Source organism: Montipora capricornis, chromosome 2 (assembly GCF_036669925.1).
Source record: "Montipora capricornis isolate CH-2021 chromosome 2, ASM3666992v2, whole genome shotgun sequence".
NCBI lineage: Eukaryota > Metazoa > Cnidaria > Anthozoa > Scleractinia > Acroporidae > Montipora > Montipora capricornis.
The window spans coordinates 49,960,528-49,984,268 of NC_090884.1; the positions used below are offsets into that span (position 1 = coordinate 49,960,528).

A 23,741-nucleotide genomic window follows, 5' to 3' on the forward strand; every position below is an offset into this window, starting at 1 on the left:
GCACTGTAGGAACCCTTTTGGTGAATAACCGCTGATAAAGAATGGATATGAACGGACTGACCCCTCTCCTGGTAGGGTTGGAATACAAAAAAAAAAAAAACGTTTTTGTCCACGTTTTTTCCTGTGAAAAGTTTCCAACATGTCAGGCGAAAGTTCAAATTGCTCTTAAGTTCTCGAAATTGTCAATTTTATTCTAAAATTCCCGAGAATTTCAAAATTATTTTTAATGTCTAAAATTCCCAAAAAACCCGGAATTATGTAGCTAATCCTATTTCAGACCGTAATCTCAAATTCCCAAGACTTTTACGCTATTGTTCTTTTCACCAACATGGCCACCGAGTGCTTTTTAAAATTTACATAATTTTCAATGAAAATGTTGTTAGAAGGAAGAAAATGAGAGATACAAATTCGTGGCCTTATCACAATGTTATTACAAGTTGATCAACGAAAAAGCCTTTTTTTTTCCCCCACAACCACAAAATGCACTACATTGACATATGTAACACTGCCTACAAAGGAGAACCGCTTGGACAACAACCTGTTCAGTAAAAACAACAGTTTTCAATTTCTTTGTTAAAATTGATTTTAAAATGTTTAATAAAGCAAACCACTGACTTGGAGGAAACTTGCAAATGAAATCATAGGCAACAACTTTTTCAAAATTGTCTCCTGTGAGTGACTACAAAAGCTACGGGACTAAATCATACTGCCAAATTTAATCTAGTGTACAGCTAATAATAACAGTATAGCAATAATAAAAATGAAAATAAATAAAATAAAATAATAATAGAGCGGTTTTCAATTGAGTGTCGAAAGTAATTAGCAAATTGCCTTGATTTTGCATTTACTTCACTCAGTGATTGGTTCAAAGTTCTCGCACCATTTTTTCAACCAATCAGAAGTGAAACCAAAACCAATCGTGGCTTGCAGCGTACACATTTTCCCGCTCTTTGTGTCAGCTACATGTAATTACTTTGAGTTTTGATTGGTTTACTGGATCGTCTCCGTCCTTTTTGATTGGCCAAAGTAATTACTTTGGTTTTGGTTTTACAACACTAAATTGAAACTCACTCTGATGATGATGATAATAATAATAATAATAATAATAATAATAATAATAATAATAATAATAATAATCTATTAGAGATGACCTTATTTTAGCAAGCTATACAATATCAGTGTGTTTCCTTCTGGATCTTTAACTTGCCAATGACCTTCACCAATGTTTCTTACTCCACCAGGGATCTCAGAACACATTTTGTTCACATCATTCATCATAAAGCAAAGTGCACTGTTCTTAACGGGATGTGACTTGACGGAAGGATGAGAAACAAGTTGAAGTTCAAGTTTGTCTGAGAGAGGAAATTTCCGATAGCTAAGGCCCTCCTCAATCTTGTTGTAAGCCAGGGAGGGTTTACCAGTGATCAGTGAGTAAAATCTCTCCACTTCATCCATATTCTTGTTCACAAAAATAATGATGCGAACCCCAGGGCAAGGTGAAAGTTTCTTGACAGCAAATAGGGGGCCATCATTGTTAGTAGCTTTGAAATAGACCTCATCCCCTTCAAAGATAGCTTGTGGAACGTTAACCTTTTGCCACTGGGATGGATTTGATTTTACAACACCCAAACACCTTTCAGAATTCCTTTGTGCTCGCTGAGTATACATCAGCATTATTCCCACTGATGGAATTACTGAGTTACCATTATCAATCCGCCTTGTCTTGGATGCTGGAGAATTGGTTGGGCTATCTGTATCACCATTGGAGAATTTATATTCTGGTTCTCTGACATACAGGAAAGGAAAAACAGACTGATGCGATACCAGCAAAGTGGTTAGCGTTGCCTTCAGTGATGCACCATCACCAGTGGAAACAGCGATTTCAATATAGCAGGGTGGAGGAATTATAAGAGACACAGCTAAAAGGAAGGGAAAATATTAATATATTTGTACAGGAAATCACATAATCTCCAGTACAATTCAGAATGGTATGTCAAGTGAATGATATCAAAATAAATAATTTTCAACCCCGCACACTTTACAGTAATTGTACAGAAAGATTGCTCAATTTTTGTTAATAGTACACGCAACAGAATTTCCTTGATTGAATCTAAAGGAAAGATATACAGGCCCTTTCCATCGATTTGTGGGGAACCGTCTTTGTGGCACAAATGGCCACCATGCAGTTCACAACCTTTCTCTAAAAATACTAAAACTAACAGACTACCACACAGCTGCTGCGTCTCCTACACCTGTTCACATCAAATTTAGAACTGTCGTAGCCAGATAAAAAAAATGCATGAAAGATCATTTTAGTTTAATACCCTGGTACAACATATTTTGGGGATTAGATCCAGAAAATAGAGAAAGAGAGGACCAAAGATCTAATTTGTAACGAGAGGACAGGAACTCAAACCCAATATCCTTCCCCTTCACCATCATCGTTCTTCAGCTTCAGGCAAGATTCCTCTCATTATGATCCTGGGAGTCATTTCTCAATAAGATCCCGAAACTTTTCGGGTGTATTTCGGGTGATATAAAAATGATTTGTATCTTCAAAAGGAAAACGTTTCAAGTCACGCAACTTTGCAGTTTATTATTGTTTTGTTTTCTCTGGTGTTGAAAATATGTTCAAAGATCAATTCTTCAAAATGAACAGACCTTAGTTTCAGGAATTCATTTTCCGGCCTGAAAAGCTTCCGGGACTTTTGAGAAACAGGCCCCTGGACTTCACTTCCTGTATAACATCCAACCCACCTTAGCACCCTTCCTCATTTGGGGAGATGCTGCTTGCCAGCATTAAGGGAGCACTTCTGACCCATTACCACTGAAATCTACAAAGAAAAAGCCTTAGGGCAGCACTGCCCCCTTGCCATTCCCTCTCCTACATGAAAATTTGCCTGTGATGTCTGAGTGAGTACTTTGACACATACCTTGAATATCAACAAGCTTAAAATGGGAAATGTCCTGTATCTTCCCATCCAAGAAACACTGACCAAGTGCCTTGTAACCAGCAGCACTGGAAAACCTCACCAACAGCTGAAGGCCACTGCGACGAAGAGGTTCCAGCTTGGCACCTTCACTCAGTTTTGATAATATTTCTGTTACTTTGGTTATGAAGACTTCATCAAGTTGCATGACACCTGATGAATTTGACATGGCTTCAAAGCTCATCAAGGCAACCAGGTCATCTGGATGGAGTGGACCACGCCTGGTTTTTCCAATTTGGACACCCCACTCACAGTGAACCTATTATGAAAGATTTAAGTTAAAGCCCTGTTTACACGAGAAAGTTTTCCTTCACAAGTTTCCTTGACAATTATCATAATTGCTTGTGTAAATGATCAACAAGTTTTCCTTGACAAGGAATAATAATAATAATAATATTGTAAACTGGTATCATTATTAATTTTTGCTTGTGTAGACGATGAACAAGTTTTCCTTGACAAATTTAGCCTGTGCATGCAATACTTGTTATTCAGCAAGTATAGAAAAAATGTTTCAGTCTCTAGCTCATTGAAGCTTGTTCCAGACCAACTTGCTTTCAAGTTAGCTGCGATAAGCAATGAGCACGAGCATCATACTGGGAACTAATCTCATTAATTAATATGTACTCCTTGCCACATTTTTGTTGTCATCCATTTACACAAATAAATTTCATCCTTGGCAATACTTCCTTGACAAGGAGAGGTTGGCATGCTAGCTTTTTCTCGTCAAGGAAGCAATTTTCCCTGGTCAAGGGAAATTTGTGCACCGGTGGCTCAGTTGGTCAAGGGGAGAGACTAATGACTTCACTTCACTTCTCTTAAACAACCACTAACAGATTTTACTCAAATGCCAGAAAATTTGAATAGTCAATGGCATATACCTGACCAAAAAAACTGATTAGGAAATACTGCAACATAAAATCTGACCCTTTTACTGAAACACCAGAACTACAAAAATAAGAAAAATACATAAGACTTAAGGACGTTCATGCCCAAAATGTTCCCACAAACAGATTTTTGTAAAACTTGCCCTGCCGAAAGGTTATTATCTACTTTTGCCAAAAAGGCAAAAAAATGGGGGGGGGGGGGGGGGGAGGAGGGGTCAACGTGCTCGTTTTCAAGATCATGGTGCACTTTTAGAAGCTTGCGTTATTTTAAGACAATCTTAGCTTACAACTGTCAGCAATAAAAAAGCTACATTAGTGAAATTTAGATCAGGTAAACGTACTCAATTCAACATAACTAATATAACTAAACAAACTTTTGCAGCTGATGTCTTTTTCTGAGGTGAAATGGACCTTGAAAAACGATACATATTAGTCTAAGAAAGAAACCTTTGGTCGCACGAGAGCATAAAAGGCAAAATATTTGTAACTTCTCACCCACAGATTTTTTTTGTTTTTTGTTAAAATGGACAAAATCAAAAAAGGAAGTGATCTACGGAAAGAAAAACAGGGGTCACCAAGCATTCAAGAGAGTAAAATCTCTGCGACGTTCTCAAAGCGATGGTATATTCGCACTGTCACGTCATTGCGTGACATTTTCGAGAAGACTTGGGTCCACAGCCATTCCATGATGCCACACGCTTTCACGTTCCATTCTTGTGGAAAATGTTTGGGCCTTTAGCATCGTGTTTACCTTCGCGGTCTGCGATACATGACGTGTGCGTATCATGCGTGAAAAAATGCGCAGTAGCGTTAACCCATTGACCCCTAGGAGTGAGATTTTACATGTGCTCTGTGTAACGCCAGATGATTTTACTCCTCAACTGGGGGCGTCATAGGGTGTTTGACTGGTGTCAATGCGTTTCAAGGCAACAGCCCAGGCTCTTGGCAATCAACTAACACAATTAAATGAATGAATGAAGGGGGTAGTTTCTAAAGAAACTGTGGTGCTGCGTTGGTGGAGAAGTAGTATACAGAAATTTGGTTTTATCAACGGAGTTGATAATGTAAATTACCGTAACCACCGTACAGAGATTCTAAAAGCTGACATTTCGAGCGTTACCCTCCGTCAGAGCGAATCTGACGAAAGGCTAACACTCGAAACATCAGCTTTTAGAATCTCTGTACACAGTGGTCAATTTACATTATCAGCTCTGTTGATAACACCAAATTTTTGTATAACACAATTAAACTTGGATAGATTTGATAGTAATCACACTAGTCTTGCAGTAATCTCTGAAGAATTTCATGAGAAAATGAAGGTACAACAGTATTTCAGGAGTACTTTCTCATTTTGGATTGATTTAAAAACATGAAACATACATTCCTTTAAAGCGAATCCAATTTTTTCAAACTGGCTTTACATGATTTTTTTCATTTTTCCTATAAAATGTATCAAACTCTGTATATTCCTGAGACAATCTTTTCCATTTTCCTTAGAAATTTCTTTCTTTCCTGTTTTGACAGCTTACTCTGGACACCTTGATATCCATGTTAAAAATAGTGTGTGAAAATTATTGTGATAATGATGCATCCAAACTTGACAAATAACCAAATTAGCAGTTTCTACAAAATTGAACACAGACCTACAAAAGATCTTTTAATTGGACTAATTTCATTTCACGAATTTGCTGTGAAAGACAACCATGGAACAAATTTATTATCTTCCTTAACAAAAAAACAAAAAGAAAAAACAAAGGGACGCCCTTTAAAAAAAATTCTGTGCATAATTGACCTTTTACATTAAAAATGAATAAAAATCACGGCATGTCCAAATACCATACAATTTCTTCCGGATGTCATGTCAAAGAAATTTGATAAAACAATACCAATCATTACGAACTGCAAATACGTCCATTAACAAATTATATCTGCCAATTACAGAGCAGCATTAAGACGTAAATTGACTGAAAAGAGATCAATTTAGGATAAAAACCGACAAACGCGTCAAATTTTCACCGCAAGAGAGGGTTTTTTAGACATTAATTTCCTTAACAGGAAGGCCAGAAGTAGTGGATTAACCCCAACTGAGACAAACTTTCAGCTATCCCGTTTGTTCAGCTTAGAAAAGCGTTGGGTTTGGTTTGCATCACAGCCGGAAATATCTCGTTGAAAACACACCGTAAAATTAATATTTTCAACAAAAACAGGTTGAACTTAATTTGACGATAAAAGAAACACTGAGATTAGAGCAAAAAAACGCCCCTTAAAATTTCAGCATTAAAGCTTAATTTTCAAAAACTGCATTTAACATCAATCCATGCCAGTATCAAATTGCCTTCAAGCAGCGTTTGTGCGTCTTCCAATAAAGTCTCTGTACTACTTACAAAAAAAAACCCCTTTAATCTCATTGTCTGCCAAACACAAGCAACGCTTATCCCTCAGCGGTGACAAGTACAAATTGAATCTCTGGGGGCATGAATGTTCAATCAAAGTACAGAAAGACTTGGCCTTTGTCATGCAAATAACGAACATCCAAAGCTAACTTTTACCTTCTTCCTTCTTTGGGACGCTTCTGTGGCAGGGTGGTAGTGATACGGCGGTTCTAAATGCGGAGAAAATATCTTTCGAATCAAATACCGCGTTGGGATTTCCGAATCCCTCTCAAGTTGGATAACTCGAGTGGAAACAGCGTCGGTTTCATCTTCATCAATAATATCCGCGTCTAAAAAATCCAAATCAAATTCATCGTCTTTCACTGCAGCCATTGATTTCTCAGTCGTTATCTCTCGTTATCCTTGTTGATAAAGAGAGCGTGGAAAGAAACCCAGAACGATAGCGTGCTTTCAAAAAACCGTAAGCCTCTATCGTCAAAACGCTCCCCTGCGGCAATGTTTTCTAAACAAATAACGCGAAAAAGTCTGGTGCCTGGCTTGTTTGTTGGTCAGAGAAGCACTGAGGAGAGTAGTTCACCAGTTCTCACTTGGATCCCGGTCAAGATGGCGGATGGAAGTTAGGTACATATGGATTATACACCGAAGATAAAATAAATTGGTGGAAATGAGTAGGAACTTAATTCCGGATTACTCCGACAATAAGGAGGGAAACGGCATGAAGGAGAAAGGTGAGTGTTTGCGATCTGGGCATTGAATGCAATAAAGCAGTGATCATTTCACGGGAAGTTGTTAACCGGGATAAAAGTCCCATTCATAACCAGACCTCTCAACCTCAAAACACCGAACATCTGGAGACTGATGTCAAAAAATCTGGACATTTCAGTAAAAATGTGGAGACTGATCGACCGGCAGACACAACCAAGTAAACACAGGTTCTTAATAAGAGAAAGTGTTTTTTCCTGCTTATGTTTTTTAAAAACATGTGTGGACCTTAACAACACAGGAATAAACTTTATTTTAACAGCTTCAATACTCACAGCTTAAGTCCAGCCAATGTGTGAGCACTGAGCTGATCTCATTGCTCAGGCCCCAGTTGTTCGAAGGGTGGATAGCACTATCCACTGGATAAATTAGTATCCACTGGATAACTCAATTGCTTTTGCTAGTGTTTATCCGGTGGATAGCGTTATCCACCTTTTGAAAAACCGAGGCCAGCATTATATGCAGTAGCTGCCTTTTAAGAACTATCCAATAGTTCATCAGGTTCGTCAGCAATTTCCACCATTTTGAAAACGTGATCAAAATGCGAGAGACTGGTTATGATGACCTAATTTAGAACAGGTGTTCTATAAATGGTCATGGACGGCAGTCTGTCATGGACTGTAGACGGATGAAGAACTGAACAGCTTCGTTTGTTAAGTTTAACTATAAATTTGCACAGAATTGACGCAAGAAACTCACCGAAGCAAGCCAAAAATGAAATGCTGCAAAAAAAGAATTATTCTTTCAGCTTTCGCCTCTATTTATTGTGAGATTTGTCTGTCTCGTCGTGAGACCGTGAGATTGAACTGAAAACCATGAATCTCACGACAAAATTGTGAGGCTTGAGAGGTCTGCATAACTGATGCAAATTCTCCCAACTTGACTCCAAGATTTTCTGAACCGTCAGTTTTTCATCAATTTAAAAAACGGCATGACGGTTTTTAGAAAAAACGTCAAACGGCAAAATGTCAAAACACTACTAATGTAACAGTCAAAGTAAACCCCGACACCCTGGGATATAGGTGGGGATGAGTTTTGGATGGGGTACAAAAGCTGAAAAATGCCCCACTATGCAGGACAGAATTTGGCTGAAAATGTGAGAAAAACGGATGATTGTTGATTTAATTATGACATTTGTAGTCAAATAAGTGAATAATAATTATTACAATATTGCAATCATTTACAGTTACTATATCAAAGGAGTGTATACTTATTTCTTTATTATCTGTAAAATACATATATGTTATTCACCGGCCGGGAGGTCTGTATTGGGAAAAACTGTAGCATAGTTGGTTACCATGACTGTGGTCAGGAGATAGGAAAATACTGCCTGCTCCTGGAACCAATTAGATTGCAGGATTCTCAGGATACCGCCCGCTCACGATCAAAGAAATAAATAAAAAGAAATTTTGAAGTTTTTTTTTGCATCAACTCAAACTGGGTTTTCCATTCATTTTAATTGATTGGATACCTTAGTTTATGGAATCATATATCTTATCAATGTATATGTTGGTCAAGACGCCATTGATATTCTACCAACACCCGACTAACATGTCGACTAACTATGGACCAAGAGCCGACCGCTAGTCTACCGATAGAGACCCTCGACTGTCAGTCATTGAAATTTACCGATACATTACATGTACCGACATTTAATTGTCATATTTTTCGAAGTTTGATCACCTTCCTATTGTTACTCGACAGATACATTAGCTGGAACTCGATCCACATGTCGACAGATGTATCGGTGGATACGTCAGTCTTAACTCAAGTGACACTCGACTGACACATGACCGATATGTTGATGGGCTGTAGAATGAGGCCCAGCAAGCTAAGGCCGAGACTGCTGTCCATGGTTGCCAATTGACCTAGCCTGTGTACCAGCCTCTACATGTAAATTGACCTTGTGAAATGGTTGTGCACATGTGTGATGTGTTGGCCACACTGGGTTGGTGTTAGGGTGTGTCATGTTGCTTTTTTGTTTTTGAACTTAAATATATTTTGTGACACATCAATCTCTTAATGTGATCCACCTTACCACACGCTTGCCATGGGAGAACAGTTTTGCAGTTCCCAACCCAGCTTACCACATGTCTTGTATGTGGAGCTGCCAGTTAAAGGGGTGCCAAAGACATCCGCCTGTTATGTTAGCTACGTCATGCTGATGAAGCCCAGCAAGGCCGAAACATTTCTCCATGGCTGCTAATTGACCAGGTGAAATGGCTGTGTGCATACATGACTTATTGGTCGTTACGGGTTGGTCTTGGCTTGTGTCACCTTGCTTTTTTTTGTAGAATAAGAGCCGACCGCTGATCTACCGAGACCATTGAATCAATCCACCCAACATTTCACTGTCATATTTCAGACGCTTAATTGACTTTTTGTTGTTAGCCAACTAATACAATATATCTGTAATCTGTTGGTTGTTGTTCATTGATTAATGTTGAAGAGTCTTTATTGGCTGACTCTCACTCAACTATTGACTGATACAGGACCGACATTTGGCCAATATGCAACCGGTACTTGACCGATAAGCTACCAATATGATCATGGTCGATACATCGACTGACATCAATGGAAGCTTGACCTATTTTTCAGTTGACTAACGGTTGATAGTCGGTCGAGTGTCGGTCGAGTGTTGATCGAGTCTCAACTGACATACCAACCAATACATCGGTTGATCTGTCAATCGAGGTACCCTAAAATATCCCACAGGACACTGTCTTGAGATAGTCCAAGATATTCATAGATACCATAAACTAGAGAATTTAGAAATTAATGGTGTATTCATTTGAATAAGATGAATAAGATTAAAATGGATTCTTTACATACCCTGTCATGCTTGAAGCCACACAAATTACCCAGAAATTGTTGCACATAAAACAGCTGCCATGCTGGATTCCCAGAAACTTTTGCAACCAAGACTGGTCACGATCTTGTTTTTTTTGCTTGGTGAACCCTTGACTAAAGCCCCACATTCCTGGGTGAGAGATGCCAAAGTAAGCTTAATATGCCCTATCTACTGGGGACAAAGATAGCTGCTAAAAAGGTTCTAAATCCACACCAAAACTCCACATAATTATCCTTGGGTGAGGAGGAGGGGGTAGGGGTCAGGGTTTACTTTGACTGGTGAATAAATCCTTAAATACAATACCTGTAGGTACAATCTAAAGGTAAAGACCAATAGGACTGGAGTACAAAATTATGTAAAACAGTTGTGGAAACTAATCTGTTCAAATGTCATGTTGATGGTGTAGTGTGCCAGTGGGCAGGATGGGGAACTACTGGTGTTATTAAAGATGGCCGTAAGTTTGAATCCTGTCTAGGATTGTTATTTTTCAGTTGTCCTTTTTTTTTGCCCATCGCTGAGCCACTAGTCTCCTAGCCATGGCAAACATAACATTAGAGAGATAGCAAGGGCTCTGGAGGAGAAGTTGGGTGAACATCAGAAGCAAACAATATCCACTGTCTATATTGGAACACCGCAGAGCTCTCAAGTCTTAAAGTTTCCAAAGAGTGAGATGCTTGCTGGAGATTGCGCCAAAGGCACAGTTGTCCTGTGTTTCTTGTGCCAGAGGCATGACAAAATTCTAGGGGAGTCCAGGGGCGTGCTCCCCGAGAAATTTTTTAAAATTTGAATGTCTCAAATTGCTAACAATGCACTGTCGAGTCTGCCATTTTGGTTTTTCGTGCTGCTTGCTGAGAGAGCCCATGGTATTATGGTCAGCCTGAGCTAACATATTGACCTATACTTCATATATTAACGGGTGAAAGTTCTGAAGAAACAAAGAAAATTGGTCGCACACAAACAGATTGGATATTGACCGAAGTTCTGTGCCAGTGAGGGAACATGATTTCTGAAAGCTTTAAACTAATAAAGGCAGAGTTACCTACCAGAAGAGTACCTGTCCAATGCATGAGAAATACTTGTGTAAGTGTGAGAATGTGAAATTGCATTGAAATGCATGAGGAAATGCATGAGACTCCTGCTCAATGTGTGAGACTTGAGAGCTCTGACACCAGGCCAAGGCTAAAAATGAGGTTGACTGGGAGGGGGCCAAAATCCTTGCCCAGGGGACCAAGGACATTCAGATCAGATGGATCAGTACTGTCAATCTTAAAATAGATTTCGGGGCTATAAACTATGTGCCAACTGTTTTCGTATGACTAAATATATATAAAGTGACATGAAAAAAATAGTGATGAAGACTGTGATACAGTCAGAAACTTGGAGGTCAGAATTTTGTGAGACTTTGAGAGATGTAACAACTATAAAATGAAGAATTTGCACTCTCATTTACATGTAGGTCACCTTTTGTGGTGAATCTGCCAACTTGAGCCTTTTTGTGGTATTTGTCAAAACAAAAGACAGTTTCTTTTGTGTCACTGTTTAGAACATTTGGAAAAGAATAATAGGGCGTGGCGCTTTTAAATGGATATCTGCCTAATGCGTTCTTTTGTCAAATTGATGGGTAGTTGAGCAACTCAAAAGCTGGTTATCATTTTATACATAAACAGATTTTGTTGATTTCATTTTTATGTTGATTATTGTTTTGTTTTAATTTCACTCACATTCAAATTTAGAAGAGCTGTGACATTGCCCTAAATTGATCCATTCAAAGGTGAAGTAATTTTATTTATTTCACAGAAGCCAATGATGAATGTGATCCACTGGAGTATGAATTTGATCTTCTGGAAATTGGCTGCACTGGAACAATCGAGGTCATCCCACAATCAATCAACAAAACACCAAAGAAAGAGCTGAAGCCTCTAACAACAGTGAGTTTATCTTATGGTTTTCCAAGAAAATATGTATTCACTAAAAAATAATCATGTTATTTAACAATTATTGGGCGAGGTTGAGCAAAATATTGTGATCTGCGAGACACTGACAAATCATGATATTTTGCAATAACCGAGTTCAATAATTATTTTATCATTCGATGACTGAGTTAACATTATTTTTCACAATTCCCAACAATTAAATCTTTTTCTGAAAGCTCAGGAAAGGGAACTGTCATTTTCACACAAGAGTGTGGTTTCAATTACGCATGAGCAGAATAATTTATTATTTGCAGCAAAACACTTACAGTATTTGTAGACAGTTATTTACAGGTCACGTGGTGGGCTCTCGGCCAATGAAAAGGAAGGAAAAAATTCATTGAATGATAATTTTATTATTCGCCGAAGACAAAGTGAATTATAATTGCTGAATAAAACTGAGACAAAGTCAAGGTTTTTATTCACCGATATTCACTGAGCCTGAGGTGAATAATAATTATTGTTTTAGTATAATTACATACTATTAGGTGATTATTTGAAAAATATGCATTTTCTTTAAATAAAACAATTATTTTGTCTGTCCCCTCAACAAAACAGCTTGTGGCCATTTTGAAAAGACTGCTTAGGTGATTATTGGGTAATAATCACCTCATGATCAAGTGCAACCAATCATGGTAGAGAATTTTCATTAATTAAATCACCTTTGTAATTATACTTATAATTTTTATTATTTTACTATAATTAATTGTTTATCCCCTCAAAGTGTAGCCTTTTATAAATTTTGATCAAGGATTTTTCTGGAAAAACAGTCCTTCCTTTTTTTTTTTAGGTTTAATATTATTGTATTCGAAGCGATTTTTTTTTTCATCGTCTTGTCCATAGCTTCCCTCTGGTCTGCCACCTTTATTTGCTCCAGATTTGAAGTGTGATTTGGAGAAATATCTCCTGGATCCCACATCATTGCCCATTCATGACTTTCATAAAACTCAAAGGTAAAGTGACACTGTTTCAGTTTGTATGAAGTGGCATTTCAAAGAAATGAACATGCACACAATTATATAAATAACTGCAGAAACATCACAAGCTAAATGGGAAAAGACAGTAATATGTATTAATTTATTAGACAGTACAGACTGGCAAGGTTCCTGAAGGTAAAACGATGAAGACTAGTCTAGATGAAGGGCGTTGTCATTAATAATAATAATAATTATTATTACCGGTAATTGCTCCTCAGCATGACTCCAGTTGTTGGAATCATGTTTCAGAGCAAATTTGTAAAGAAGCCTTTGTGGGAAATAATAGTTAAATTGTCATGAGATATTTAAACTCAGGTCAGATTTAGATTCCAGACAGTTACATTTGACATTACACTGTACTTGAAACTGGTATGAAAGAATGAAGAGCTCACATGAAACTGCATGGTTGGGGTTGAAAATATTTATTTTTCATGTTTACTCAGGGATACTGTTTAGCCTCTTTGGTGCCTAAAACACAGCAGTATCATGTCAAGACCACTTGCAAGATTAATTTTACACCTTGCCTGATCTTAGCCTGCGCTGGCAGACGTATTTCCGGTTGTCGCTTCTACCGGAAATACGTCTGCGAGCGTAGGCTAGCCTGATCTTGGACCACAATAGATTTTTTCTGCAACGTTTTTGTTTTTGTTTATATTTCAGGTTCTGGCCTCGTGAAAGAGATTCAGAGAGCTTACTCTTTGCAGATGTTTGTCCAGTTCCATCAACATTGAAAGTGGAGAGAAATCCTACAACTGGAGAGCTTCTTGGTTATAATGAGGTTTGTATCCAATTTGTTTATCGAACGTTTTGCCCTGAGTTTACCTCAGTGAAGTCTATCCTTTGCCTGGCTAAAGCAAAAGAGAATAATTTCCATCCTTTTATTTTTCTTTCCCATCCTTTTTTTATGATGATCAGCCTGTGGTTTTTCTTTTTGCCCCTTTTTCATTATGGTATTGTCCATTGCAAATTAAAGAAGATTCCTTGGTTATCTTTCTCTTGAAAGCACCAATCAAAGTTCTTCATTCTATAAACCACTACACATGACTATGTGAAGAGATGATATAAAATACAATTATGAAAATTTATTGTTAGAATGAAAGGATAGATAAACCATTATTATCAGTTACCATACATGTAAAGAACTAAAAAACAAAGGAAGGAAGAGATTTGACAAATAGTGCACTCCATCACATTTGTAAATGCAAATTATTATGTACTTTCTACAATGCACTGTAAAAAGTGCCTCTAAAAGTGATCTGGATCACTGATCTTGAGCAGGAGGTCAGTTTTAGTGCTTATTTTTGAAAATGTATTCAGGTCATGTTGACAGATACTGGTTCTACAGCCAAGAATTCTATGTCCCTTTTGCGACAGCCTGGACCACTATCTGCCTCTGTGAGAGGAGAGTCGACCAATTACCCCTTTTTACCAGGTAAAAAATATTATTTCAGATTTATCCCACCCCAACCTAAAATTAATTTTGTTACATGTAAATGTACATGTATGTGGGCTTTTAAGGTTTAAAGTTATGACACTGAAAGATATGTAATTATATATCATTAACAAATAATTATTATTAATATTCCACAAGGACACATTTGATATGAGATAATAGATAGCCAACTAGGCATTTAGCACTGAGTTGGCAGCTACAGTATAATCATTTTATATCCAACAACCGTTCTATTATAAACATGCCCTGACAAATTATGGATAAACCTTCCCTACTTTATTTTGTAAAAACAAAAAACTGATGTGTACAGTTACTAGTACAAAATGTAATTATTACTTGATTAACCTTTTGCCTGCTAAGAGTGCAATGTACAGGTGTATAGATTTTACTCTGTCTAATGACTGACAATAGAGTGGTTTTCAATTGAGTGTCGAAAGTAATTAGATAATAACTTTGGTTTATGATTACTTCAGTCAGTGATTGGATTAAATTTCTCACGCCATTTTTCCAACCAATCAGAAGTGAAACCGAAACCAATCGTGGCTCGCACATGCATATTTTCCCGAGCTTTGTGTCGGCTACATGAAATTACTTCCATTTTTGATTGGTTTACTGGATTTGCCTCCGTCCTTTTTGATTGGCCAAAGTAATTACTTTGGTTTTGGTTTTACGATACTCATTTGAAAAACGCTCTATTACTGGTCTAATTTGGTTCGTGTGTGAGAGGGGCCGAAGTCTTTAAAGGACAAGTAGTCTGGGAGACTGAAAATCAGATCAGATTAAATAACTGGTATTATAGCAGATGTCATCAAATGTTGGTTTTATGGGAGAGTGTCCAGCCCAATGCCAAGCCTGGTAATAGACAACAGGACACACTGGAGAATTTAAAGCAAGTATTTCTTTCACCACAGTGACTGTACTTGTCCTTGCTACACTTATCTAATAAAGCCACCACATTTCCCTAGACTTGGTTTGATGTCCATTCAATTATTTCCACTTCTTGTCTCCATCTTGGACTAAAACAAATTATTTGCAAGGACTTGACAACAGGAGAGTTGGGCATTTCTTAAATCAGTCAGGTCCCTTCTTGATTTTACTGCACATTCCTGATTTTGGGAGTTTTTGTTTGCGCTCAGGTGGCATGGAGACTCAGGAAACTTCAAAAGCAGGCCTTGTTTTAGATGGAGAATTGAATTTTGAAAAAGGTCTGTTTTCTTGTAATAATTGTCTCCTTCAAACTCTCCCATTCTTTTGCTGTGTATAAAATTAATTAAAAAATTCAAATGTTGGTAACTTAATATTATTACCATTAATAAATGCTTTGTTTTGAGTTTTGAAGACGACGTTTTTAATTATGTCTTGCAAAAGGGTGTGAAGTTTCATGATGATAGTAAATATCACGCCTTCAGATGACCATTTTCAATGTGTTTGGATTCATCTACAACTGCTGATTCTTTTAACTAGTTTAGTTTTTACTTTCCATTTTTCCTGAGATTATCAATAATATTCATAATATTGTGTTAGTGGATTTAAAGACAGCATTTTGAATACAAGGAAACCAAGTTTGAGATATTTTAAATTTAAAGCATTTTTTACCCCTGGCCAACACTTTGGTGAAAAAAAAAATCCTCCGGAATTGAACTCTATTTTTATCTCAAAACTTTCTCATGTTTCACTTATGTAATGTAGCAGCTGTTCACATGATAGAATCTATACTCTTACTTACCACTATTGCATCAGGTACATTAGTTAAATGCACTGTGTGGTTTTGCTCTCTGTCTACACAATTGCAGGTCTGTAATTCTGCACTTTGTCATAAATTCTGTTTGCAGACCTTCTATCTATGCCACCAGGTTTTACCACAGGAGTGTTTTTTAATGACGTCAAAGAAGGAGAAGAAGAAGAAGGTTGGACAAATTGCTTCTACTCTAAAAACAAGTTTTTGGCTCCAACATTAGCTTCAGAATAAGCATCTTACTACCAGGCATTAAAATTACATCTGGAATTTCATGCACCATCAGAGAATAATAATTATCCTAATCCCCAATTATTGTAATGAAGGCACATGCTCCTCCTACCTTGTACAACACAAGATTTGTTTTAATTTTAATATTAGTCCTTTCATACACTGTCACTTGTTTTCAACATCTGTTGGGCGGATTGGTTATCTCAGTTGGTTGAGAGTTTGGTTAAGACACAGCCAGACCTACTGTCTGGGTCTTAAAATAACTCAGTGACAAGTGAGAAAGTCGTTGCCATGGTGACAACATCAGTAAAGGGTTAGACTTTCAAGTCTTCTCAAATGAGCACTGTAAAATGTAAGCCCTGGCTTACAACCCTTTCTATTAGGGAGCTTGAGAAAGCTGACAAGAGAATGCTATGAGGAAGCCACAAAACAATGGGTTTAATGAACAAAAGCAAAGCTTCTTTAAGTTAGCTTTTAGGCCATCATGTACCTTTCACATTTTGTCACCTTTCTTTGCCATTCTCGTCTTGACAATGATGTGAATCGACCAAATTTGAGGTAGTGTGCTGAAGGTGAGTGCAGCAAAAAGTAGACATTTTTATCTTTAGTTAGTGGCCAGATAAAAACACTTAATGGTAGTTTTCAAAAGTCTGCTGTTTTTACAAAATAACAGAAGAACAAGAGAAAATCAATTACCAGTGCTATGTTTATCCACACAGTCATTCATTTAGAGAAAGATTTATCCACAAGTACATCAACACCTCAAGTTCTTGCTATGGCTGATATCATGGCTGGAACAACTCTTGAAGATCTGGAGTACAGCGATGAAGAAGATGAACTGGAGTCTGATGAAAGTGATGCAGATGAGGTAAAACACACTGGAATAAACTTAGTGAGCTGATACTCCATTAGGCAATAAAACCATGTATTTTGAAAGCACTGAGTGAATCATGTCTAGATTGGCAAGTGGTGTGTCTGTCAAAAAAGGACTTTTTGACATGTTGGCATTGGAGTTATCTGAGGCCCAATCCACAAATTGCAGGTTTGCTTTAGAAAGTCATGGAGTACTTGTCGAAGTTTTTTATTATTAAATTATTATTATTGCTTAAAACTATTTAAAAATAATTGTGGTTACACACATTACACAGTATTACCTTCCAGGCCTCAGTTATTCAAAAGGTGAATAACGCTATCTGCTAGATAAATCACTATCCAGTGGATAAACTCTTGTGAAACCAATTGAATTATCTAGTGGATAGTGATTTTTTTAGTGGATAGCGCTATCCACCCTTCGAACAACTGCAACTGAACAACTGCACCAAGTGCACCAGTGTAGATTTAAATATTTTGAGTGTTATTTGCCAAGATTTAAAACAGACCCTTTTGAAAGGATCTTGATATCAGCAGGCAAGTCAGAAATTTAAAGAAAACGACAAAACTATTGAAATTACAAGACATGTTTCGACAGAAACCTCTGTCATTTTCAGTTGATTAATGTACAAAGCGTTAAGTTGAATTTTTAAGTCAGAAAAAGTGCTAATTATGCCAGTAACAATGGAATGTACATAAAACGTGACAATGTGAGAATTAAAAGGATAGTTTTAGATTTACGTGATGCAGTTGTTATTTTAGATCATGCCTCTTCGACTTTTCAACTCAAGATAAAAGAAGCTTTTCACATTAAAAGAGAACAACCTCTTAATCAACAACTGCATCACGTAAATCTAAAAGTATCCTAAATTAATTCTCACATTGTCATAATTAGCACTTTTTGCGACTTATAAATTCAACTTAACGCTTTACATTAATTACCCAACTGAAGATGACAGAAGTTTCTGTCGAAACATGTCTTGTAATTTCAAAAGTTTTGTCGTTTTCTTTAAATTTCAGACCCTTTTGAAAATTCATTTCTTATGGCTTGGGTAGGATATTCATGTGCAGATTTATAAATTATTCAGTCACTATCCCTTTTTTCTATGTGTATGCATGTGCAAGTCTTTGTTTTCACAACTGGAAACACTTCATTTATTGCTGAATCATGAAGCATTAGTTGTCCTCTTCATGTTCTTTTTTTATCAGATTCCTGGAAAAGAAGAATCTAATGTTGAACAAGGAGATATCATTGAGGGTACTGTATGAACAAGTTAATAGTAACTTTATTATTTTTGAAATGATGTGTGCTTTCTTTTCCAAAAGACGTTGATCCTTTGACAGTTGCATGCATAGCTAGTTCTGATGCTCATTGAACTACTGGAACCCAGTGAGAGCTGGGTAGTATCAATGTATCAATGTACAGTAATGTCATCCTTGTAGTATTATTGCATTAATGCAGTCCAATCATGATGCAAGTATTTGGGGAAAATGCCATATCTGCATTGAAACATCAACCTTGTTCCTAGGTCCTCACATTTTTTGGTCCCCTGAAGCAGTGAAGAGAGGACCTGGGAATGAGATTGTTTTATTTTGACATTGATAATGATGATGATGATGATGATGATGATGATTATAATAATAATAATAGTAATAATGATGATAATGATGAACTTTATTTAAGTTTGGAGTGTATTTACCTCTGCGGCACTAACGTAATTAGGTACACTACAGAAATCAGATCAAATCATTGGTTGGTTTTTGAGGAGAGGGGAAAACCGTTTTGCCTGGAGAAAAACCTCTTGGAGCAGAGTAGAGGACCAACAAACTCAACCTACATATAACGCAGAGTTTGTGAATAGAACCCTGGGCCACTTTGGTTGGAGATGTCATTGCTCTCACCATTGTGCCATCGCTGCGCCTTGAACGTTTTTGCCCCATGCATTCATGGTTTTTCAAATGCTGTTGTTGTATTTCAGTAGTATATTTTTTGTTTATCATTTAAGGGAATGCAGGAGATAGTCTTGAAAATGTTTTAGTGAAGGTATGGTGTATCATTCAAACAAATACTTGATAACAAACCAGACGGTATTACGGCTTAGCATGGGTACAAAAAAGTATTGAGGCGAAGAGGTTAGTTTTCATGATGAGTAGAAAGTGCTTGTACATGAAAGGGATTTGTGATAGGAGGTGGGTTTTGTGTAATGAAAAGGTTGTACCAATGAAACGAACGGGACCGTTCAAGCCTGGATTTTCAGGCTTAATTACAATGATCTTTTGCTCGGAAAGTAGATTGCACCAACTTGTAAAAAAAAAAAACGTTTGAGGTCAATACACTTGTTTCACCAACTGTTTGGTACAAGATGTACTTAACAGCGTTGATGCCTTAATGAATTAAAACTCTTTGTCGATTACTTGTAGGAACAAGCCTCAGCAGGGAACAAATTTACCTCAGCTGCTCCTGTCACTGAAAAACCAGTCAAACAACAGTGGGCGGTAAAAATAAATGTGACAGAACCAGTGAAGGATTTTCACAAACGTGTCCCTAATATGGCGCACAAGGTCATTTTTTTTTTCTTGTTGTGAGTATGTTTTGAGAGTCACAGCTTTTCAAAAATTGCTCCCGCAGATTCCGTTTAGTGATTATAATTTATTTAGATCAAGCTTCGCTGGGAAATAAATTAGATGTGGTTGAATCTCATATGAAGGAACTGGTGAAAAGTATATTCTTTTACGGCTGTGCACAGAAAATAGAGGGACGAATGTTTGCGCTGTTGCTTAAGCCAGGTGATCTGGTGACGTAATTCGTAGGACTGGCAAGAAAAATTTTAACGCCGTATCCCACAACCGCGTGCGGCCTTATTTTCGAATTCAACTTTTCTCCCCAGTCCTCCGAATTACGTCACCAGATCACGTGGAGGTTGTTTGAATGTTCAAATTTATTTTTATGATTACGTCATATCTTTTTGTACTTGTAGTGGCCGTTTGAACTGGACACATTTCAAAAACAAGCTGTTCTGTGTTTGGAAAACAACGAGTGTGTGTTCGTTGCAGCTCACACCTCTGCTGGGAAGACGGTTGTCGCCGAGTACGCCATTGCCTTGGCTAACAAACACATGACAAAGTGAGCTTTTATGGGTTAGGGATTTGGGCTAGAGCTGTTTTTGATTGAATGCCATAGGCCTGAACCAAAATTGGCCAGCAGACGCAGAAAATCACATTAGCCAATTACAGCGCAAAGCAAATGTGTACAGCTGATGCCAAGGGGGATAACGAATGCGAGCAGGTCACATGGTTTTGCTTTTCCTTCTGATAGGGTGAAAACGTGTCGTGTAATTTTTATTGCAAAATCAAACCAATTGTGACAGCACTTTCACCACTCATTGAAAAACTTCACTATTTTGGGACTTTGAGACAGTTTTTTTTTTTTTAGCTTGCAAGGAATAATTTTGGTCCCCTCTTGAGATAAAAATAAGGTTGGACCTGAAGTAAACACCAAACGAAAATCACATTTCAAACTATCAATTCCAGGAGTTGCAGGGAAGACTTTCATACAATCCAGTTCCTACAAATGTTCACACTTGTTCTGCAAGTTTTTCTGAATCACCACAGGGAGAAGACAACTTCTTCACTTTAAATCCAATTCATTGTAAAAGGAACAGTATTTACAAAGCTTGTCAATCTTGCAGTGAACATTATTTTCTTGTTCTGTTTGTAATCGTAATAGCGTTCTTTTGATTTTCGACCTTTTCTTTCCGTCATGCTCAGGACTGTGTACACCTCCCCTATCAAAGCGCTATCTAATCAGAAGTTTCGCGAATTTAAGGACACATTTGAAGATGTTGGTTTGTTGACTGGTGATGTTCAAATCAGACCTGAGGCGTCTTGTCTTATCATGACAACAGAAATTCTGCGGTGAGTAAGTTCCTGTTGACCTTTAAAAGAACTTAAAATGGATCACTACTTTCTTCGAGGGGGAAGCGGGGCTGGAGCAGTGGTGCAGTCCTTCCACCATTATGGCGCGGGATCGATTCCCAGATCCGGCGTCAAAAGTGGGTTGAGTTTGTTGGTTCTCTACTCTACTCCAAGAGGTTTTCCCCGGGTACTCTGGTTTTCTCCTCTCCTCAAAAACCAACATTTGATTTGATTTGTTCTGATTTCAGTTAATTTGTAGTCTCCCCGATTAGGAGAGCACGTGTGCTCGGCTAAATAATCTTGAACTTAAAAAAAGTGATTATTATTATTATTATTATTATTATTATTATTATTATTATTATTATTATTATTATTATTATTATTATTATTGTAGAGTTTTTACATTGTCTGACGCTTCAAATTGTCTTTCCTGTAACCAATTCATTTCTACTATAATTCCAACTGACGATATCAAATAAGTTCAATGTCGTCTTTTTTCCACAGTTCCATGCTGTACAATGGTTCTGACACAATAAGAGATGTGGAGTGGGTGATTTTTGATGAAGTCCATTATATAAATGACGAAGAGGTAGGATTGCAAACATTTTAAAGCCGGGTTTGCATTAATCTGTGAAAGAGGCTTTCGACATTATCATCGTAATTAGGATCGTCATCACCATCGTTATCATCAGCATCATCATCGTCATCATCACCATCATCATAGTTAATGCCTTAGTCTTTAGCAAGCTATATTATTGTTGTAATGTTTTGAGCAACACCTCCGAGTACAACTTAAGTAGGATCCAAGCAGTACAAAACTTTTGCGGCCCGTATCGTCAGCAATTCAAGGAAATACGACCATATTTCCCCTATCCTTAAAGATTTAAAGTGGCTACCTGTGAAGACAGCAGTTGTATTATCGCCACGCAATAATGGCCTTTAAATGTATGTCAGGGTGCACACCAGCCTCTTTATTTTCTAAATATATTCAAAGAGCTACCATCACCAAGCGTACAACGAGGAACTCCCAGCTGCTAAATATGCCTTTGTATAGGACTGCCGCAGGACAAAGAACGTTCTCTTTCAGGACAGTTAAACTCTGGAACTCACTGGATTCTACTCTTAAGTTGAAACCGACTCTAAAGGACTTTAAACGTTGCCTGAAGAGAAGCCTTATCTCAAAAATTTTAGTGACTTAATTGCTTTAACTTTGTTATTTTTATTTCATTAATTTAATTTACTTATTAATAATTAACTGATTTGACTATGTTATTTATTTATTATTTAATTAGCTAATTAATCTACTTGTACATAGTTTTAATAATCTCTTTATTCTGAAAAGCCCATTTGGGACGAATAAAGTATGTATGTATGTATGTAATGGTATCCAGCGAGACGGAGGGTCTTTAAAATTCGCTTTTTTGGTCTTTGAATAGAGGGGTGTGGTCTGGGAAGAGGTGCTGATCATGCTACCGGCTCAGGTCAAAATTATTTTGTTGTCGGCCACGGTACCAAACACCCTGGAATTCGCAGACTGGATTGGGTGAGTGTTTCTTGTTATCTCCTACCTTAGTGTGAAGTGAGATTTGATGCATTTTACTCGACCGTTTAATTTGCCTCAATATAGACGACCGACTGGTGCGGGAACCGCGGGACGGGTGTTTGAATCCCGGTGGGACTATCACTTCTGCCTTGTCATGACGTCTGCAACGTCTGTAAAGCACTCATGTCAATTATACACAAACCGGTACAATCGAGACTTGCGGTGTGTACAGCAAAAACTGTACGGGAAAAAGCACGCTAGTCTGTAAATGGCCCATTTCCGAGTTGCTGCATCTCTCAGTTTCAAAGCGAGTCCTGGTGCACAACCATTCAAATGGAAATTAGTTGCGTATTCTTATGCAAATCAAACTCATTTCCCTTACAATAGTTGAGCACCAAGACTCACTTCGAAACCGAGACAAACAGCAACTCGGAAATGGCCCATTCAGCTTATGGTCCTTTACCTGGGGTAGAAACGGAAAGATGCGGAAACGTACGTACATGGAGATTCGGTCCTTGAACGGACTCAAAAGTGCATTTCATGAGCTGCATTTAGAAAATATGGGCCATATTTTGCACTGGTGTTACACCTGAACTGCACTGCTCTTAGCCAATCAGAATCGAGTAATCTTTTCATGTATATCATTAGAGATGGAAACAAGTTGGCTTTTTGTTGATAAGTTGCAGAAGTGTCCATTGCCGTGGAGGCGAAGTTGTCTATCGATCTTTTCTTCTTTATCCACGCTAAGTTCATTATAAGCCCGGCAAATTGCCCTTCACAGTTACAACCACTACACCCAAGACTGCGTCCCTGAAGTCCATTAATGAGATGCATTTTTCAGTCCGTATTCGACCGACTCGCGGGTTTGCTGTCTGTACAAATCGTGTTTTCACCGGCCACAAGGTAATTACACATCGAAATTCTGGATTATGATTGCCTAATAAACGATAAGGTTTGGTCAGAACCAATCAAATCTTTGGTTTTCAAATTTGGAATTTTGGTCGTCTTTGAAAAAGTTAACTCCTACTTATTTATTCCAAATTGCACTCGAAATCATGTGATTACCTATACAAATTTTCTTAGTCGCACCAAGAGAAAGAAAATCTACGTCATCAGCACCCCGAAGCGCCCAGTCCCCTTGGAGCACTTCCTTTACACGGGCAACAG

The 23,741-nt window shown here is 37.6% G+C and overlaps 2 protein-coding genes across 4 annotated transcripts in view; one reads left to right on the top strand and one right to left on the bottom strand.

Moving 5' to 3' along the window:
- Nucleotides 1-565: 565 nt before the first annotated feature.
- LOC138025650 (uncharacterized) lies at nucleotides 566-6,794 on the bottom strand. Its single transcript, XM_068872834.1, has 3 exons — nucleotides 6,424-6,794; nucleotides 2,934-3,249; nucleotides 566-1,919 (listed from the first exon to the last, which is right to left on the bottom strand). The coding sequence occupies exons 1-3, from the start codon at nucleotides 6,637-6,639 to the stop codon at nucleotides 1,153-1,155; spliced, it is 1,299 nt and encodes a 432-aa protein (XP_068728935.1). The 5' UTR covers nucleotides 6,640-6,794; the 3' UTR covers nucleotides 566-1,152.
- Nucleotides 6,795-6,854: 60 nt separating this feature from the next.
- Nucleotides 6,855-23,741, top strand: part of LOC138025636 (superkiller complex protein 2-like) — a 33,229-nt gene continuing 16,342 nt past the window's right edge. For 2 of the 3 annotated variants that reach the window (XM_068872820.1, XM_068872828.1), the window contains exons 1-16: nucleotides 6,855-6,995; nucleotides 11,678-11,808; nucleotides 12,694-12,803; nucleotides 13,488-13,605; nucleotides 14,145-14,259; nucleotides 15,417-15,485; nucleotides 16,113-16,187; nucleotides 16,966-17,114; nucleotides 18,326-18,374; nucleotides 19,123-19,160; nucleotides 19,538-19,678; nucleotides 20,095-20,240; nucleotides 20,885-21,031; nucleotides 21,536-21,620; nucleotides 22,468-22,574; nucleotides 23,658-23,741. The exon at nucleotides 23,658-23,741 is cut by the window's right edge and continues 157 nt beyond it. In XM_068872820.1, coding sequence (XP_068728921.1) covers nucleotides 6,932-6,995; nucleotides 11,678-11,808; nucleotides 12,694-12,803; nucleotides 13,488-13,605; nucleotides 14,145-14,259; nucleotides 15,417-15,485; nucleotides 16,113-16,187; nucleotides 16,966-17,114; nucleotides 18,326-18,374; nucleotides 19,123-19,160; nucleotides 19,538-19,678; nucleotides 20,095-20,240; nucleotides 20,885-21,031; nucleotides 21,536-21,620; nucleotides 22,468-22,574; nucleotides 23,658-23,741 — 1,628 coding nt within the window. In that variant the 5' untranslated portion in view covers nucleotides 6,855-6,931. Of the gene's footprint in view, nucleotides 6,996-11,677; nucleotides 11,809-12,693; nucleotides 12,804-13,487; nucleotides 13,606-14,144; nucleotides 14,260-15,416; nucleotides 15,486-16,112; nucleotides 16,188-16,963; nucleotides 17,115-18,325; nucleotides 18,375-19,122; nucleotides 19,161-19,537; nucleotides 19,679-20,094; nucleotides 20,241-20,884; nucleotides 21,032-21,535; nucleotides 21,621-22,467; nucleotides 22,575-23,657 lie in introns of all 3 variants that reach the window. The other variant, XM_068872824.1, reaches the window with a different exon arrangement.

Bases quoted from the DNA above. Each gene is read 5' to 3' on its own strand.
- LOC138025650 (XM_068872834.1), bottom strand. From the start codon at position 6,639: ATGGCTGCAGTGAAAGACGATGAATTTGATTTGGATTTTTTAGACGCG. The intron at 3,250-6,423 runs GTAAAAGTTAGC...CTTTCATAATAG, and splicing joins CGTCCCAAAGAAGGAAGAAG to GTTCACTGTGAGTGGGGTGT. The intron at 1,920-2,933 runs GTATGTGTCAAA...CCTTCCTTTTAG, and splicing joins TAAGCTTGTTGATATTCAAG to CTGTGTCTCTTATAATTCCT.